This window comes from Schistocerca piceifrons, chromosome 7, assembly GCF_021461385.2.
Source record: "Schistocerca piceifrons isolate TAMUIC-IGC-003096 chromosome 7, iqSchPice1.1, whole genome shotgun sequence".
Taxonomy (NCBI): Eukaryota; Metazoa; Arthropoda; class Insecta; order Orthoptera; family Acrididae; genus Schistocerca; species Schistocerca piceifrons.
Window position 1 is genome coordinate 192,151,042 of NC_060144.1, and position 20,340 is coordinate 192,171,381.

At 39.8% G+C, this 20,340-nt stretch overlaps 2 protein-coding genes across 4 annotated transcripts in view; one reads left to right on the forward strand and one right to left on the reverse strand.

Annotated features, from left to right (window-relative positions):
- The window catches only part of LOC124805029 (GPI mannosyltransferase 2), a 256,187-nt gene that overhangs the window by 121,204 nt on the left and 114,643 nt on the right, over positions 1–20,340 (forward strand). The window lies entirely within an intron of this gene.
- Positions 1–20,340, reverse strand: part of LOC124805028 (dual oxidase 2-like) — a 250,335-nt gene that overhangs the window by 117,359 nt on the left and 112,636 nt on the right. For both annotated transcript variants that reach the window (XM_047265439.1, XM_047265440.1), the window contains exons 15-18: positions 19,943–20,074; positions 13,488–13,687; positions 5,232–5,417; positions 725–865 (exon numbers count right to left, since the gene is read on the reverse strand). In XM_047265439.1, coding sequence (XP_047121395.1) covers positions 725–865; positions 5,232–5,417; positions 13,488–13,687; positions 19,943–20,074 — 659 coding nt within the window. The remainder of the gene's footprint in view (positions 1–724; positions 866–5,231; positions 5,418–13,487; positions 13,688–19,942; positions 20,075–20,340) is intronic.

The window sequence follows — 20,340 nt, forward strand, 5'->3', positions numbered from 1 at the left end:
TCTTGCACTTCACCACATTTAAGGTTTCTCAACTCTGAATTCAATATTATTCCTCGGATATTGTTGTTCCTGTGATATCATTTGTAAATGTGAACTTCTGTTTGCTGGTGTTAAGATATAACTCCATCCATGTAGAAGGGAATATGTCTACTATAAACTTTTAATTTCCCTCGTAGAGTTATACATGATATGCACAATCGAAGGACGTGGCAAGATCATAGAAAGTGTCAAAAGGTTCTTTTTTCTTTCTTTTTACACCCCTCACCCTCCTGCCAGTACTCTTTGTTGACTTGTTTTTAAACTATATTACAATATATGTACTATATTCTCTGAATAGTAGACAACTACTTTGGTGTAGGTTGTGGTACCACAGTTTGTAAAATGCCTGAATCCCTCTCCCAGCAAGTTGTTGGACACACAGTAGTAAGAACAATATTTCTTTCTTTGATCCTCAGAATCATCACTCTCCTGACACTTGTTATTGAATTTTAGAAACACCAGAAATAGTGTAAAAGACTGACACACTTACTTGCTATTGCTCTGCAGAACATTACTGTATGTACTAATCTGTAAATGGACACTGTGAACCTTTGTATAAAAATCATTAATGTTTTGCAGTAGGTGTACTTACATGTCATTGTAACGTCTTGTTCATATTGTCCAGGAAACTTTAACGCACTGCAGCAGAAGCATTTCACACAAATTAATTTTTTCAGATACATACCTTTCTTACAAATTCTGAGTCAGCCCTCATACTCAGTGCTTCAGCAAACTCATTTATTGTTAATTCTGTATAAATTACTTCCTTTGCGGCTCCAGCACTGAGTGGCTCTTTTACAGCCAAAGATCGGGAAATGTTGAAAGCCTAGAGGAAGAAAGCATAAATCTAGTTAAATGTAGTCCTTACATACCGTTTTTATCTTACCTTAGTCCCATAACTGTTTCTCTTTCAGTAAACTGATATTTAGATATCATAAAGTGAAAAATATCTTTGTTGTAGGAGACGAGATACTGGCAGAAGTAAAGCTGTGAGTACCGGGCATGAGTCGTGCTTCGGTAGCTCAGTTGGTAGAGCACTTGCCCGCGAAAGGCAAAGGTCCCGAGTTCGAGTCTCGGTCGGGCACACAGTTTTAATCTGCCAGGAAGTTTCACGAGGAATTATATTTATCCACCACTTTCTGACAGAGAAGCACAATTAATTGTTTGTGAATATTTAACACATATCACACAAAAATGAACTTTTCACTTGGAATGACTTGTTGATAATGCCGAGGATGGATGCAGTGAAAGAAGCGTAAACAATGAATGGTCACAGGATAAATACAACCAACAATCAATAAATATGCTAAAAGAAAGTGTAAAAGATGTGCAGTATCTAGGACATCCTGTGTTATTGTTGCCAGTGACAACATTGATAAAAATTAAAAATCACCCTTCTTTACCTAAGATCTCCCCCTGTGGGTCCGGGGGGGTTAGAATAGGCCCGAAGTATTCCCGCCTGTCGTAAGAGGCTACTAAAAACGATCTTACACGTTTCGGCCTTATGTGATGGTCCCCTATCGGGAACATCGATGTGATGGTTGAGCAGGTGACCAGCACAATTGTTTCTGTGGCAGAAAACTCGATCCCTCGCTCTTTAGGGTGCCCGAGGCATAAGGCAGTCCCTTGGTGGCCGCCGGAAGTTGCTGAAGCTATTAATGAGCATCGGCGAGCTCTACAGCAGCATAAGTGGCACTCTTTCCTGGAGCACCTCATAGCCTTTAAATGGCTCAGTGCCCGCATTCGCCAACTTATCAAACGACGGAAGCAGGAGTGTTGGGAGAGATACATGTCAACCATTCGGTGCCATACGCCGCCTTTCCAAGCCTGGGAAAAGATCAAACATCTTTTCGGGTGCTAGATCCCAACAGGTGTTCCTGGCGTTACCATAAATGGCATGTTATCTACTGACGCAAACACGATTGCCGAGCACTTTGCTCGAGCTTCTGCATCGGAGAATTACACCCCCCTCCCCCCTCCCTAGCTTCTCGGACTCTCATACGGTGACTGGAAGGGAACATCCACTCATTCACTACACGCCATAGTGAATCCTATAATGCCCCATTCACAGAGTGGGAGCTCCTCAGTGGCCTTGCACATTGCCCTGACACAGCTCCTGTGCCTGATTGGATCCCCAGCCAGATGATTAAACATATCTTATCTGACTACAAGCGACATCTCCTCATCGGAGGGAGGGCACCATCTTTCCATTGCTCAAACCTGGTAAAAATCCGTTTGATGTGGGTAGTTATTGGGCCATCAGCCTCACCAACATTCTTTGTAAGCTGCTGGAACATATGGTATGTTGGTGATTGGGTTGGTTCCTGGAGTCACGTGGCCCACTGGCTCCATGTCACTTCCTCTCGATTCTTAACGTGTTCCAGTGCTCTGAAGTGGTTTACGCTGATGGCTCGATGGGAGATGGTCACGTAGACTTTGCCTATGTTCGTGGAGGACATATTGAACAGCATTCCTTGCCAGATGGCTGGAGTGTTTTCACGGAGCTGGCGGCCGTACCTCATGCTCTTGAGTACATCCGCTCATGCCCTGGCACATCATTTCTGCTGTTTACTGACTCATTAAGAAGCCTACAAGCTATCGGCCAGTGCTACCCTTGCCATCCTCTGCTAGCGTCTGTCCAGGAGTCCATCTAAGCCCTGGAACGGTCCCATCGTTCAGTGGTGTTTGTGTGGACTCCTGGACTCATCAGAATACCAGGCAATGAACTTGCCATCAAGCTGGCCAAACCGCTTCTGGAGACAGGCATCCCTGAAGCTGACCTGTGTTCTGTCTTATGCTGCAGGGTTTTCAGGCTTTAGGAGACGGAATGGCGCAACAGTACACACAAAAAGCTGCGTATAATTAAGGAAACGACGAATGTGTGGAAGTCTTCCATGTGGTCCTCTCTCCGGGAGTCAGTTGTTCACTGCCGACTCCGCTTTGGCCATACATGGCTACCTACTCTGTCGCAAGGACCCACCTCTGGGTTGCTGTGACTCCCAACTGACAATCGTCCACCTCTTGCTGAATTGCCCTCTTTTAGCTGCTCTTCGGCAGACTTTTAGCTTTCCCAGCTCCCTACCTTCGGTGTTGGGCGACGATGCCTCAGCAGCAGCTTTAGTTTTAAGTTTTATCCATGAGAGTGGGTTTTATAGTTCTGTGTAGGTTTTAGCGCATATCCTTTGTCCCTCTGTGTCCTCCACCCTAGTGTTTTTAGGGTGGAAGTTTTAATGTATTGCAGAGTGGGTGGCTTCTCCTTTTTATTCTCGTGGTCGGCCAGACACTGTAATCTGCTTTCTTGTTTTACTCTCTTCTGTTTCTAGCATCTCTGTTGTTTTCTTGTCCTCTTTTGTTCCTTTTAGTGTTCGTTGCCTTTCCTTCGTTCTTGTGGTTTTTTCTTTCTTTCTGTGTTGTGTTATATGTCTCGTCCATTTTATCCTCACACTTGTGGCATTGTTTTATTAGGAACAATGGACCGATGACCTTGTAGTTTGGTCCCTTCCCCACCTCTTTTAAACCAACCTTTATCTAAGGTCACTTATGGGCAGCTCAATTGTTGGCAGGTAGCATTCGTAAAGCATACCTGTAAGAAGGCACAACATTAAATACAAGTACCTATGTGGACATCGGGATTGCCTCCTCAAGATAACCAGACATAGAATCCCCGATGTATCACAAATGAAGTATTAGTCAGTGTAGTATTCGTCAATGTTTATGCATGCTGATGTATGTGTATGTGTCTGATAATGTATGGTCTCTTATGCCCATAATCCTCCAGTTGTCCTGGCATTTAAGGCGATGTTTTGCCCCACCAAACCTCTTACCCACCAGGATGTGTCCCTGCCAGTTGTTTCCTTTCCTCTCTCTATTGAAGAAGCACTTGAGAGGACAATGATATTTTGGCATTGCTGACATTTAATGTATTGTGAACACTAAATTCAACCAAATTCCACCAGCTGTCTTGCCCAAAATACACAAGACCTCTACATACATTGTTAGCAGTGCTTGACCTTAGGCAGCAAATATTTTAAAGGACAATAACCTGTTTTCCTACGTAAATCATCCACCATCTTTATTGATCAGGGGTTTTATTTTGATATGTTACACACGCCTTGTTGGGATATGTAAATTAATATTAACAGTTTTCTGTTTACTCCTTGTTCTTACTGATACTCTGGGTGTTGCATGTTCGCATATGTGTAGTCATTTTGGTGCTCATCTTGATTTTTCATTTAATAAAATGTTCTTTTACAAAGTTCTCACATTAATACTAAAACTGCTCAGTAAATGGTTATGCACCCACGACTAGGTGTGAAAGCAACTGTGTATAAATGTTAAAATACAAGTTGTGCACAGAAATTTAAATTCAGTTTGTAACTAGTCACATGTATTTTCCCCTGTTAAATTGATCATTAATCAATTGATTGTGGCAGATTGCTGGTTATTTTATACAGTTGGGGCCTGCCAGGACCTGTAGGTAGAGTTTACATTTTTACCAAAAAAGAGTGGTACAGCCTCATCTGTACTTCTAATAGTTGAAAAGTTGATCGGGAGCAAAAATTATTTGACACAAAAATTTGTCATGAAGGTGCATTTAGTCCATGCTGAACTGTCGGATGTTAAAGTTCTCCTTCAGATCCATTAAAATGAAAAAGTCTTGAAAGAAAAGAGGTAGAAAAGCACATTCCTGTATTATACTCATACTGTACGAGACAAATTATTCCCTTAAAAGGGACATGAATACAGCAGCAGAAGTCTGCATGGCTGTGGAAAAAACATTCGAAGGTTCTGAACTTTCATGTAGAATGGTATGTCTTAGAACATTAATCACAAGCAAATTAGGTAAATGCAAGTAAGTAGACAATGATTGCAACTGAGTTATAATAACTGCATTTAAGTTAAATGAAATGTAGTTTCCAGTGAGAAAAGAGTGGATAGGAACCTTGCTGCTGGCCGAATTACTTCATTATGAACCAATGATTATGGCACATAAAACAGTGGCATGCATAGTACGAGAGATTCTGTTAAAATAAAACTTAAAAAAATTTTTACTTGTGCAAGGGACTACGTTAGAAATGAACTTTATTATGAAGTCTTATGCTTATTTGCTAACAGAGCAGTGTAAAGGATAGTGTTATAAATCACACTATCTATACATATTAAATGTTCTTTATGCTGTAATGTATCTTTACCTGTGAGAAGACAACCCTGAAAAACTTCTCAAGCCTCATTTGGCGTGCCTTTCGAGTGATAGCTTGCCGAAGAGCAGGCTGAAGTGGAGTTGTGAAGTTCTCTTGCCTTATGTTCAATTCTTTCAGAAACTCCTCCAGATTCCGAAGGAAGTTTGTACGCATCAAATTTGCTTCAAATTTTATGACCTATAAAAAAAAAAAAAAAAAAAAAACCTCATGACAGTCTACAGGAAATATAGCAACTGATGTTTCCTTTGGTTGGGATGCTTTCTAATGTGATAGAGACTTTGTTTGTTTTTTGCTACTGTAATTTAATGAGAAACTTATTGCAGTACATATTTAGACATACTGTTTCAATCAAACTCTTTCAGCTACATTTTAATATTGTCATAATAGTTGCTCTGTGTAAGGAAATAATTCGCTGGATCACGTGTCATATGAGGGTGTTGTTGTAGTTGCTTTTTCTTTTTTGAAAGGCATGTGGCTGTTTTAGTGCTACATCAAAGTGTAAAGCAGTTGCCGATAGTGAATATCACCTTTAGTTTAGTTGCTGAATTTTTTTACTGCTTCATCAGTGCTCAGAATTAGGTAGGTTTTTATTGAATGCACACAAAAGTCTTTTCTTATCCGTTCACAAGATACCACATGAGTACAAGCATCTTACAGACTAATACACAGATGACAAGCATAGAATACCAGTGGCTGACACTGATTTAGCAGAAGTGTATTGCCAGCCTGCCAGATAAGGCTTGCACTGTACTACAGACAATAGTCTGCAACTACTTATACTACTTTAATTAGATAGCACTGTGCAAATGTATGCTTAATCAAACATATTACAACAGGTAGGGGAAGGTCATTTATTATCAACACTGTTATATGATCAGATGACATTATTTCAGTTGAGAAATGATATATCTATGCTTTTTCCTTTTTAAACTGTCCTTAAGAAATATTCATGATGCTACTACTAATAAATTCATCAACACTTATTCATCAGTTCATGTAAAATAATGTCTAATATTGATGGAGGTAGGTTCCATCTTCACAGCTAAATGAAAGGCAGTTTGTTTTTTGCAATACGTGTTTCACTTCTTTTGTTTATGAAGCGTCTTCAGTGGCCTGTAATACATGTTTCTTTTTATACATATAATAGATAGTGGTTACAATATGTTACTATGTTACATTTTCTCTTGGTTTTCCCTTGTTTTTCAGAGTGTAAACACCTTTTGTATCACAGATTTCATGAGGTTGTTAGTTGATATGTACAGTCCTGGAGATGTGTTCGTTCGGTCCTCGTACTCCAGCTGGCTGATATCCAGCATTTTTTCACCCACATTTATTACAACACATAACTTGCACTTTTCACTGTGTAATCGACGTGTGTGTGTGCTGTCAACAGTTGCTGTGTGTTTTTATAGTTGCTGTGTGTTTTTATGTTCGTCTTTTGTCTGTGTGGTTTGATATTTTTCACCAGTACTCAGAAGCCAAGACAATGTGCACAAACCTCTTATTCCTTTGAGGCCTGTTATTAATTTCATGAATGCACCATCATACCATGTGGCAAAACACATGAATAAAATAATAAAGCAATATTTTGAAATGATTCTTTCAACATAGAGAAACCTCAATACCCACTGCACACTATAAAACTAATTGAAGAAAACTTATTGATATACAAAAAACTGCCTGCAGACAATATTAATGAAATAACTGAAACCCTTAAAGCAATCACATTTCAGAATTACTTCCAATTTGAAAAGGAATTGTACTTACTGAAAGATGGGCTTCCAGTGGGATCCATAACATCAGACATACTCATAAACCACATAGAAAACACAATCTTCAATAGAGTCTTCACAAAGAAAATACACAAAATTGTTTACTGGTACACATGTTTGGATGATATAATCTGTATGTTAGGTGAACCAACAGAGAAAATGGGTAAACTTATACAGTCATGACTAGTATACATAAGAAAATTCAATTCTCCGTGGCAAAAAAAATAAAATATTTCTTGAATATAACAATAAAGAGAGACAGCATCAAGGACACATTTGACATCTTCAGAAAACCTACAGCCACAGATACAATTATACATGCTTCATCCAACCACCCACAAAATAAAAAATTTGCGCCCATGACACTTGTTACAAAGACTAAATAATATCCCATTCAGCAAAGAAAACTATGAAAAAGAATTATAAACAATACAACTCGTAGCCGCAAACAATGGTTATGACACGCATATAGTACAAAGGCCCAACCAAAAAATCAAGACAACTAAAGAAAAATGAAAACAAGCAGAGAACACAAGCACTAAAGAACCCCACAGACACTACAACACATGGAAACAGCAAACAGTAACACTCATGACGTGTTTAACACTTTAACGTTGAGACACAAATCAACACTTACGATAGTAAATATACTAAAGATGTTTGCAGAACAAGAAGCACACTCCAATCACACTAACAACAACCAGGTAAGTACCAACGAGCAAGTGTGTACCAGTTAGAATTCCAAGACTTTGAATCAATGTATCTGGGGATGACAGGCAGGAATTTCAAAACTAGGTATAAAGAACATATAAGAAGCTTCAGGTATGAATATGTCCACTCAACTTTTGTGCTGAACATCTGATAAAACATGGACATGAATCATTCAACATGGAGCAAGACACGAAAATTATCAGAGTGAACTATCACAACAAAAAGCTCCAGACATCACAGGAAAACTTTCATTTACAAAGAATACATGAAAACTTTCATTTACAAAGAATGCGTGCAGTGAAAAGGAAAGTAATTAATGACCAATATGAGGAATAACTCGAATAACTCTCTGATCATGTTAGCCACTAAAACAGTAATTAACAGAAATCTGAAATATAACCAGAATAAATAATTAATGGATCTTGCTCTACCCTCTCTTCCCCCCATATCTCTCTCTCTCTCTCTCTCTCTCTCCACACACACACACACACACACACACACACACACACACACACATAAAGAATAATGCATAAAAAAAAAACCTCTCTCACAAGGAAGACACATTCATACACGAAATACACATACAGAAACACAAAAGAAATGAAAAAAATCAAACCGCACACACCACACAAACAATAGTCGAAAAAATACACACAGTGACAGTTGGCAACACTACACATTGTAAACACACACATGTTGATCACACAATGAAAAGTGCAAGTGGTGTGTTGTAATAAATCTGCCAGTTGGAGTATGGTGACCAAATGGATACATCTCCATGACCATACATCAGAAATCATAAGTAACACCAACGACAATGTATCCTCCTGAAATTTGTGGTATAAAAGTTGTTTCTAATCTGAAAAACATGGGATAATGTAACAGTGTAACATATTGTAACCAGCATTTATTATATGTATAAAAAGAAACATATATTACAGGCCACAGAACATGCTTCATAAATAAATGAGATGTGTGACAAAGAAACAAACTTTCTTTTATTTAGTTGCAAAGATGGACCACGAATTTTGAAGCAGCTGAGGCGCAATGGACAATGGCAAAAATGACAGTTTCTAATAATCTGTGAATTTGATCACTCCTATGACAATAGTACCTCACAGATGTTGTAGGTCTGTTTTATGATTTCATGTAGAATGTGGATGGCAGAAGTGTCTTTCATTTAAAGTAACACAAGAAAATTTGCGCTAAGACCTGTTTTCCGAATTTCATGTGTAATTTTAAATCTATATCAGCAAGGTCTCTTTGACAAGTGGACAGTTATTCATGGAATTCTTATTTCTTGCTAATATAGAGGTGCTCTAGTACTGTGATTAGTCCTTACATAAGTAAATTTTTTCCTCTGGTGCACTATGCTTTCCATTACTTGATGAGAGTCCTTCTTTTCTGCTTTTTCTTACTTTTGAGATATTGTCTGGTGTGACATCTGGCATTATATGAAGGCACTTTTGTGGGTTACCATCTTTCAGCCAGTTCTCACTTATAAGCTGAATAGTATATTTTTTCCCCAATACTCAGTCAGCATGTCAAGTACTGGAACTGCTAAATATTAAATATACAGTATCCCCAGTCACATCTTTCCCAACTGTCTCCTTTGCCTCTCACCCACTTAAGAAAGCTTGCAAATAGTCCTAATGAAAATTCGGTAGGTTTCCCATCCCTGTGTTTGGAAAGAAAGCCTATCCTCAACTTTGGAACCATTATCTTCTGCAGTATAATGCATTATCAAGTTCATCATTGCTCACATTGGTGATATGACTGCACTCATAAATGATAACTTGTAAGCAGTACTGTGTTACTGTTGTGTATGTCCTTATATATGTAGAGCTGTTTCTTGTGGTAACCCATGGCTGAGTGGTGTACCAAAGATGTGCTTGATAAGCATTGATTACAATAACTATGGTTTCTTTATTAGAGGATGAAGGTCCACATGAGTATCACGGTTCTATAATTACGGATAGCGATGGCTGTTATGACGAAGTCCATGATCATCGGTACTGGCAATGAGCTGAGGAAGCGATACCTTCCGGAGCGGCTCTTAGACTGGGCACCAAGTTGGATGGATGTTGGCACCAGCAGGCATTGTGGTCCAAAGTGTAGGCCTGAGGGCAACTCACAAGTGGTCTAGAGCCCAGAGCTGAACTGATCATGGAGGGGCTGAGCAGTGACCTAAGTACCTTTAGGTGGAGGAATACAGGTGTGGCATCATGCGGACGCGTGATTACGTGGATGTGAATAGGTGCCTATGAGTGTAATGCTGTTTACCGAGACCTGCACACCAAGCATCAGCATGGCATGCACCCCCAGATGCTATGGCAGCTCCTTGACAGGAAACAGCTGTGTGTGTGTGTGTGTGTGTGTGTGTGTGTGTGTGTGTGTGTGTGTGTGTGTACATGCAGGCAACCAGAGCTTCATGTACTACACTCCTCCCCCCTTTTGAGGGAGATGGTGCGAAAGAAGCACTCTGTCCTTTTGGCCGTGTGTGCAGCCACTCGTGAACTGCCTGCTTTCCTCCTGTCACCTCTTTGAGTGGTCCAGACATGTAATCACTCAGTGCTAGGTCTGGTGAGTATGGTAGATGTAGAAGAGTATCAAAGTGAAGGTCATCGCTGGCTGTAAATGTTGCATGGGCAGTATGAGGCCGAACATTGTCATGTTGTAAAATGGAACCTTAGTGATAAGTCCATGTTGCTTTGCTGTTATTGCAGGCCGAAGCTGATTTTTAATGTACTGGAAAATGACGCACTGCTGGCAGTGTTCTCCCCTAGTCGTGTAGTGTTCCGAGGCAATGCCATGTTCACCTCAAAAGAGGGCCAACAAAACCTACAGAAGGCAGCATCAGGAGCTTCCTGGGTTTTGATTATGAGGAATGGCACTATTCCTTGCATGCCCTCTTTGTCTCAGGTTGGTGTCAGTACCCAGGTTTGTCTTCAGTAACAATTCTTGTGAAGAAGCCATCACCTTCTGCTTCAAGGTGCTGCATAAGTTCTTCACAGATGGCGGAACATGTTGCTCTTGGAGTTTGGAAGTGAGCTGCCATTGCACCCATCTTGCAGATGCTTTGTGAAGCTTAAGCACTTAAAGAATGATGTAATGTGCTGAGCCATGACTAATGTTCAGATTTGCTGCTATTTCATCCATCATCACATGGTGATTTTACTTCACAGTGGCTTCAATTGCTCCAGTACACTCTGGTGTCACAATACGGAGGGCCTGACCGTGGCACTGATTGTCTGTCTCAGAAGTCACTCCATTTTCGAACTTTCTGCTCCACTCCTACACTTTCTGCAGTGATGGACATGCATCATCATACTGGACCGTCATTCACTGATGGAGTTCAATAGATTTTGTACCTGCATTGCTCATAAAACATTGGATTGAACATTGTTCTTCCTTGACGCACATTGCAAACGGGGCAGCCACTTTGAACTGGTATTGTGGCCACATTTTAACCGTCTGCAGCATGCTGCTATCTGTAGGGCATTCCCTACATCACTGGAAACAGTTCTATCAGCTTACAAAGCAACGGCGCAAAATGTCGATTTTAAATTACACTTTTAAGGTTCTCATTTGACTGCTCTGCATTTCATAGTGGTATGCAGAGTTTGAATGTAGATGTAGAGGATATGAATGGTTCTTCATTGAATACCTGATCTGTGCTTGGAGTTGCTGACTTTGTCAAAATGTTATGACACCTGTTTTGTGAACAGAGATAATGATGTGCTGGTGGAGTACCTTAGAACCTTATAATAACTGGAGAGTATTATACCAGCCTCCTCGACTAGGTGAAGGAAAACAAAACATATTGAAAATTGACTAGAGGGATTATTTTATTGCAGGACAGTGTCCCTTCACACACATCCCAAGTTCTTGGTGCCAAACTGAAGGTCCTGTGTTTCGGACTGGTGGACCACCATTGTATTCACCTGACCTGACTATCTGTTTCCTAGCATGAAGAAACTCTTAAATGGTCATCAGTGTGAAAATACTGAAGATGTTAAACGTGCTGCTGAGAGTTCACTTGGCCATTTATCGCATCCAGGGTCACCACAGGTTCTGGAAATCAGGGAATATCGAACACATCAGGGAAATTTGGAAAAAAAAAGTGCACTGCAAAAACCTCGTTTTTGTCTCAGTAGATGAAATGGTTCATTTACTGAGGTGTCGTGCATCATTGCTGGCTGGGTGCAACTGAGTGTTTGCTGCTTTCCTACTCTCTTTACTACTGCTTTTCCTCTTCCTACCACTCCCCTCGGCTTGCAGTCAGTGCTGCCACTACTTCTTGCTGCTAGCCTAGCAGCTGCCAACAAGAGGCAGGAGGCTTGAGGAGCAGTTTGTTTGGATCTGATTCTCAGAGACTGTAGATGCAGCAATAGAAACAGCAATCATCTGTGCTTTAGTTGTGACTGAGTGATTGTGTGAATGTGTGTGTACTCTCATTTTCTACAAAAACTATGGCTGAAAATTTAGTCTTGAGGGTGTGATTGTTTTTTCTGCATTCCTGTCTGCGACTTGGCAATCATCTTTACTGTGATTTGCTACCTATCCTTATTATTATTGATTTTCAGAGTATTTGAACAAGTTATCTGTTGCATGGACTGATCACCATGGTCTCATTTCATCAACATGCTATCTGGCTCATGAATGGCTGGCCACACTAGTAGATTTCCACAATGGGCCAAAACCGCAGGCCATTTCTGTGGGTATCTGTAAAGGATCAGGTCTGTCGATCTGAAGCCATTCCATTCCCACTAATGTGCATGCCCTGCCTGTTGGATGTAGGATCTAGTCTCACTGACCTGCCCTCTGGCTGGGTCTGTTTGTGTGTGGCATATAAAAAGTATGGATGCTATGTACTCGTATATTTCTTGAAGGAAAAAACACACAATACCTGTAAAGTAGTAGATATAACACAGTGGGAAATAACCGACAATAACGAACATAGTAGAACCGACATTTTAATTGCAGTCCCCTACAGTGTTGGTTTACACAATTTTTCCCCACATTATACACTTCTTTCAAGAGTCCTACTTTTTTCGGATGTTATTTCTTAAATCAGTGAAGGAATTTTAAATCTAGCGACTCCAGGGAAATACGTATTTTTGTCACCAGGTGTGCTATGTTTTATTGAAATAAAATATCAGTTGTTCCACCGTGGCAGGACGTTACTGATATCCGGCAGTTCTCCTGTGTTTTTATGGAACAATCAGTACGCCGGGAAAGCTTTAAACATCACAAAATATTGGTTGTCTTAATGACACACACATACCATTTGGCTTGCTTTCTCCAATTAAAAACAGTTCATTACAAAAGATGTTGATGTTAGTACTTAAAGTTTTTGCTCACATCAGGAAACGCCATCTGCTTGCAAGTATTTTTAGATATTTCCATGTTTGCACTATTGTTTCATGTACTATAGTTTATACAATAACTTACCCCTGAGATATCAAAATTTGTCAGGGAAAAATGCTAAAACTTGTCTGGAAATCAGGGAGTTTCACGTGGGGAAACATGTGGCAACCATGTTATCGTTTATTTTTGAATGATGTGAAAAAGCTGCAACAACAGTGCAATATGTACCTCAGTCTGAGAGGAGGGAGGTACTTAAAAAACATATACTGTCAACAATCTGGCCCTATTATTACTGTGCAAAGCCAGGAATTTCTGAGCTCCCCTTGTATGGGGCTCTTCTTCTTTCTGTTCTTGTTCCCTCAGTATTTTCAAGTGAAGACTAATGAATACTTACCAGATCATAATCATTAGTGACACGCAGCATAACATGGTGGCCATCAGCTATAATAAACACTTGGAGAACTCCAGCATGTGTAAGGTCCATGGCACGTAGCAGTTTCCCACGGTGGTTTAAAATCTGAATCTGCTTGCGGGATTTCTCTAGCACGAGTAGTACCTCACGTGCTGCACAGTTGTGATCCACCCATTCAAGAACTGTAATGAAAGAAGATACACTGAATGGTAATTGTGAAATACACTATTAGAATTCATTTTATGAATGTGTAAAATTGATGTAGAATTGATCATAAGCAGTATCACAATTACTTCGAAACTGTTATGCTCTCAGTGAGCAGATACATTTTTAAGGTCCAGTAATGGAATTTTTTCATAGTTTTCTTGTTTACTGCTTTTTTAATCCTGTTTCACATTACTTTCTCATAACCACTGTGTAAAGTTGCTAAAAACTTCAAACCAGAACAATATCAAATACAAATAAAACCTTTTTTTACTTCAAACTGCATCATGTGTTTATATATCTATGGCCCAGTGCTCCTTGGCCATTGTCAAGTGGTAACAGGGGGCAACGTGGTTGCTATCCTGCTCCTCGTAGTGCCTTGTATAGCTGTGACATCACGCTCCTCAGTTCATCACCATATAAGGCACTTTTTTCCATCCCGCACTTGCTTTAATCTCGTAGGGGACAGGTACCACATTGTTTCAGCTGCAGACTGTAGTGTTTATGATGTTTGTCAGTTATGTTGATGGTAAATCTATTGAATTACACCTGTCATTGTCTTATTTTTTGTATGGTAGAGTGTATCTGGATCAGATGGATGCTGCTGCAGTGGGGAACACATCAGAGTAGCCATAGCTAAGAAGCTGGCAGTAGCTGAACATCTATGAAGGCTAACAGTTTTAACACCATCAGTAAAAATGATGGCTCATAGATGATTACAGGCAGAATATGGTGCTGCAGTTGGCAACGCCTATATAAGATAATGAGTGTCTGGCACAGTTGTTAGATCAGTTACTGTTGCTACAATGGCAGGTTATCAAGATTTGAGTGAGTTTGAACGTAGTGTTATAGTCAGACCACGAGTGATGGAACACAGCATCTCAGGTAGTGATGAAGTGGAGATTTTCCCGTACGAACATTTCACGAGTGTACCGTGAATATCAGGAATCTGGTAAAACATGAAATCTCCAACATCATTGTGGCCGGAAAAAGATCCTGCAAGAACAGGACCGATGACGACTGAAGAGGATCATTCAGCTTGACAGAAGTGCATCCCTTCCGCATATAGCGGCAGATTTCATTGGTGAGCCATCAATAAGTGATAGCGTGTGAACCGTTCAACGAATTATCATTGATACTGACTTCCAGAGCCGAAGACCCAGTTGTGTATCCACGATGACTGCATGACACAAAGCTTTATGCCTCGCCTGGGCCTGTCGACACCAACATTGAATTGTCAATGACTGGAAACGTGTTGCTCGGTCAGACAAGTCTCGTTTCAAATTGTATCGAACAGATGGATGTGTACGGGTATGGAGACAACCTCACGAATCCGTGGGCCCTGCATGTCAACAGGGGACTGTTCAAGCTGGTGGAGGCTCTGTAAAGGAATGAGGCATGTGCAGTTGGAGTGATGTGGGACCACTGATATGTCTAGATGTGTCTCTCGATGTGTGGCACATACGTAAGCATCCTGTCTGATCACCTGCATCCTTTCGTGTCTATTGTGCACTCTGACAGACTTAGGCAATTCCAGCAGGACAGTGCGACACCCTACGTGTCCAGAATTGCTACAAAGTGGTTCCGGGAACAGTCTTCTGAGTTTAAACACTTCCACTGGCCACCAAGCTCTGCAGACAGGAACATTATTGAGGATATCTGGGATGCCTTGCAATGTGCTGTTCAGAAGAGATCTCCACCTCCTTGTGCTCTTGTGGGTTTATGGACAGCTCTGCAGGATTAGTGGCATCAGTTCCCTCCAGCACTACTTCAGACATCAGTCAAGTCCACGCCACATCATGTTGCGGCACTTGTGCGTGCTTACGGGGGGCTTCATGATATTAGGTAGGTGTACCAGTTTCTTTGGCTCTTCAGTGTATTTAAGGGCGAAGGCAGCAACAACCCCGCAGTAAATTATCACCTGACTAAAGCCGAGGAACACTCAGTCTCGTGGATATAGACCCACTTGGTGTGGGTGGAAGCTCAAGATTATTTAATTCAGTTATAGCACTGCAGAATAGTGCATTTACACATTATGAAATATGAGTCAATAACCAGTTGTTTGTTCAAAATTTGCGTATGGAGCAGTTTTTTGTCAATGAATGTGTTTGCCCTAGTGTACTTGTGGAATGCAAGGAGCATATTCAATCAAACGTCGTACACATACTACTTACCAGTTTTGAAAGTAACTAAATAAAAATTGTAGGGGTAAAACGAGGTAGTACTGTGGTGAGTTGGAGTAGGGGTAAGAAGTTGGTTAAATGTTTGACTACACACCAGTATATTTGCAATTGAACAGGCTTCATCTGAGGCACGTAATAATAGTTAAAGAAATCATTGAAGATACTGTTTTATTTTACAATATTTAAATGACATTGACCAGTTATAATTCACTTCCTTTGTGTTTCCAGTTTTTGCTGGTTTGTACCTTGACATATCAGGATTTTACTTAGTTCTGATGAATTTTTCTTTGGTAATAGATAAAAAAATATTGTTATTGACATAGAGCTCAGAGAAATAAATGTCCAAATTATTTGTTTTTAGCACTCTGAGCTTTATGAAGATGGCAGCGCACCATGAGAACTGTGCATTATGTTATTGGGATTTTTATTTTATTTTGAAAATGCCCATTGATATGAGTTTGGTGGTATTCAGGATTAGAACATATTAGAATGGAAAATATTAAAAACAAAATAGTTTACGACCTATATGGAGAACCAGCATATAATGCTAAATTAAGGCTAGGGTTAATTATGTTTGGAAATAATTGGAATACCTAAAACATGTATGTATTTCGTATTGGTATTCTTCATCAAACTTACGAGAACTGTCAAGTTCTATCTGAATTTGAAGGGAGTTTATTGACTGCAGCATAGCTCATTACAGAGTTAAGTGATTTCTCGCTTCACTTACTCACAGCTGAAATGCTGTAATGTTAGGTAAGGAAGGTTGTGTCATCAGTATAACAGATGAATAATGATTTACCTAGGTTATATAGCAGAAGTGACACCATATTTTCATGAGCTGTTAATGTTTTGAGTAAAAACAGCAGAGGTGGTATTTTTTCCCAATAAAATATAAGACTTATTGTTGCACAGAAAGTCCCATTTCTTAAGTAATTACTATCATTTGTACTGGAATTATATACCTATTAATCACTAAGCAGATTTGTTTTAACCAAGCATCTACTTTTTCCCATGATCCTGTGCCCATGTGTCATCTGTCAAAAATAGGAGGAGAGGGAGAATGATGTTACAGGCTCCTATTTTTTACTTTAGATTCTGACAGTACTTCTTAAGATAAGATTATGATTGAGAATTATTCATTTGGTATTGCACCACCAAGCTGTTAAATCCCTGAGGATTTAGTTCCACAACTGAGCAAATAAAGCCTCAGTATCCATAATTTAGGGTTAGGGGTAGGTCACTACTCACCAAATAAACCAAGCACTGAGTGATAGATAGGCACATATGAAGGATGATAAATTATTTAGCTGGCATTCAGAGTTAATTTTCATAGCTAGGAAACAAATAAACAAACATCATCAACTCGCCCATACAGTCACTATTGTTTCATAATAATCCTACATGTATGTAGCAATCTTGTAGCTGCCATCGGGAGAAACACGAAAAGTTCAGACTTTGCTGTCATACTTTTTAAGTGGCCTCTGAACTGGAGAAAACAGTTATGAGATCTGTTAAAATATCCTGATAAATGAAGAAGAATCTTCGAGGCAGTTTGAAATAACGCCACCCTGTATTTGTGCAGAAATGGAGAGAAGATTGTTTTGCTCAACTACGTGTGTCAAGTAGATGCATGTCTGAGATGTCTGGCTTTGTTCAGTATTACAATCTCAAGGGCTGTTTCTATTCAGTGCCAGTGTTCACTTTGATGGCAGTAATGCCTGTGCCACTTCGATGCCAGTAATGTCTGTGCTATGTTTCAGTGCATGATTTAGAAGAATCTGTGGCGTGGTGAGCTATTGATAGGACAACAGTTGGTCATTCATTGTGTGAGGCAGCAAATGCCATTGTAATGTTCCAGAGTGCGGGTTTATGCTTTCAAACAACAACTGGGATTCTAAGACCAGGACAAGTTTGTCCACTACCAACTGCAGCCTTATATGACTGTTACCTCTTGTTCACATTTTGTTTGAATCTATATTGTTGCATGCCTTACAGACAGCGAGAGGACACTGAATATTAATCAGAAATGCTTGCATTCCTTTTTTTGGGAAAGAACTTTTTCAGAAGGGCCATGGTACATGTATCATCAACAGTGAGACCATACTATAGATGAAGAATATGTTCAGCTTATTGACAAGTTTTGGTGTAGTAGTGAGCCTAATAACTGATGTATTTATGTCTGTAGGTAGCATTTATTATTATTATTATTATTATTATTATTATTATTTAGAGATGATTTTTAAATCTCTTGCTATATTGTCAGTAATGTTTGTTTATTTATGGGTACAGCAGTGCTGAAAAATACATGAAGCAAACTACAAACAAAGTAGTAAATTTACAGGTCAACAGTTGAAAAAATTCACTACAAGAATGTTTTTCAAATATTTAAAGTGGTGAAACACACAAGAAAAGATTTTCTGTTCAGCATCTCTACAAACATGCTGTTTGTGAAATATTGTATCCAAGAATATTATACCACTAAAATGTTCCTTGACTATTAAAATGGTTTCTGGATAATACTTTAAGAACTTTGGCTTAAGAATATTGAGTGTGCTCTACAATTGTAAACAATAAATGCTGCTGGAATGAGTTCTAACAAAATTTATATACAGGGCGTTTCAAAAAGAAAGAGCAGATTTCAAACATTTATTTCTCAAAAACTACAAATGATAGAAACACAATTCCAACGGTCCTTCACTCAATATGAGTACCAAATGTTACACAACAAATATCAAAACTGTACCTCAATATGAGCACCATTTGTTACACGACAAATATCAAACCGGTATCTCATTTCTTGCCACACACGACGCAACTGGTCTTTAGTTACCGAATTCACGGCCGCAACAATTCGATGTCGTACCTCTTGAAGAGTAGCGGGCATAGGTGGGACATAAACACAGTCCTTTATGTACCCCCACAAATAAAAATCGCAGGGAGTAAGGTCTGGTGACCTGGGAGGCCACAGACGATGACATTGATCTTGTGCTCCTGCTCTTCCAATCCACCGTCCTGGAATGGTGTTATTTAGGTACCGTCGTACAGGTTCAGAGAAGTGTGGTGGGGCGCCATCTTGCATGAAGATGAAGTGATTTGAATCTTCCTGAAGTTGAGGAAATAGCCAGTTTTCTAACATGTCCAGGTAAATGGTTCCTGTGATAGTTTTCTCCATGAAAAAGAAAGGTCCATAAACTTTGTTTACCGAAATTGCACAAAAGACGTTAACCTTTGGTGAGTCTCTTTCATGTTGAATAACGTCCCTCGGAGTTTCACTCGCCCAAATTCGTACGTTATGCCGATTAACTTTACCAGAAATGTGAAACGTTGATTCATCTGAAAAAATTAATCGTTCGGCAAAATTGTCCTCTTCCATGTCCTGTAGAATTGCAGTTGAAAATTCGAACCTTTTGTTGTGGTCGTCAGGACGCAATGCTTGCAATAACTGCAGTTTGTACGGCTTCATGTGCAGACGCTTACTCAGAACGCGCCATACCGTTGTTTTAGACATGTTTAGTTCGTGACTTGCCCGTGTCGTGGATTTTCTAGGGCTCCTTTCGTAAGCTGCATGGACACGCTCGACATTTTCATCCGATGTGCGTGGACGACCCGTGCTTTTTCGCTTGCAGATGCAACCATCTTCTACGAATCTGTGATGCCACTCATAAATTTGCTTATGACGAGGCGGCTGTTTGTTGAATTGACGGCGGAATGCACGTTGCACACCAACAATGGACTCTAACTTTGCAAATTGCAGCACACAAAATGATCGTTCCTGTGGTGTCGTCGCCATTTTCCTACAAACAAACGCCAGCGCCACTGCGGATTTGCATGGAACTTCTGCGCGGACCATTGAAAAACTTTGAACCTTTCTCTGACAAGAAACGTTTGAATTGTTTTTCTATCATTTGTAGTTTTTGAGAAATAAATGTTTGAAATCTGCTCTTTCTTTTTGAAACGCCCTGTATATGGAGGCACAAACAAGATACTACATCTGCCAGTTAGTGCTAGCACATTGATGACTTGTGAGTTTTTGACAAGTATTCTTACCAGAATATGGAGTTATCTGCTGCTGACATTCCTTCCGGAAGGATTCTCTCATTTGACTTGCAGTTGTTTGCTTCATCTCCATCACTTTCCTCTGCTTGTTGGCTCCCAACACCCATAGAGATACTCCGAAAACTTTGAGAATGCAAATAGTCACAGTGGATTACAAGTATTTATAATTCGTTCAGTTAGCCTAATGTAGGAGTAAAATAATTTAAATAAAAGAAAAAAGGAAATATTATTTAAGAGTAGGGATAAATCACTTGCAAATTCTGTAGTTTAAGAGTGGAGATAATTCTCTTGCATATTCCGTACCATACCTGACAAGGGAGTCCAGTCAGCATTGTAGTTGTGTGCCATGTTTTAAGAGTTTCAACTGGTGATAAACACCGTTGACATTG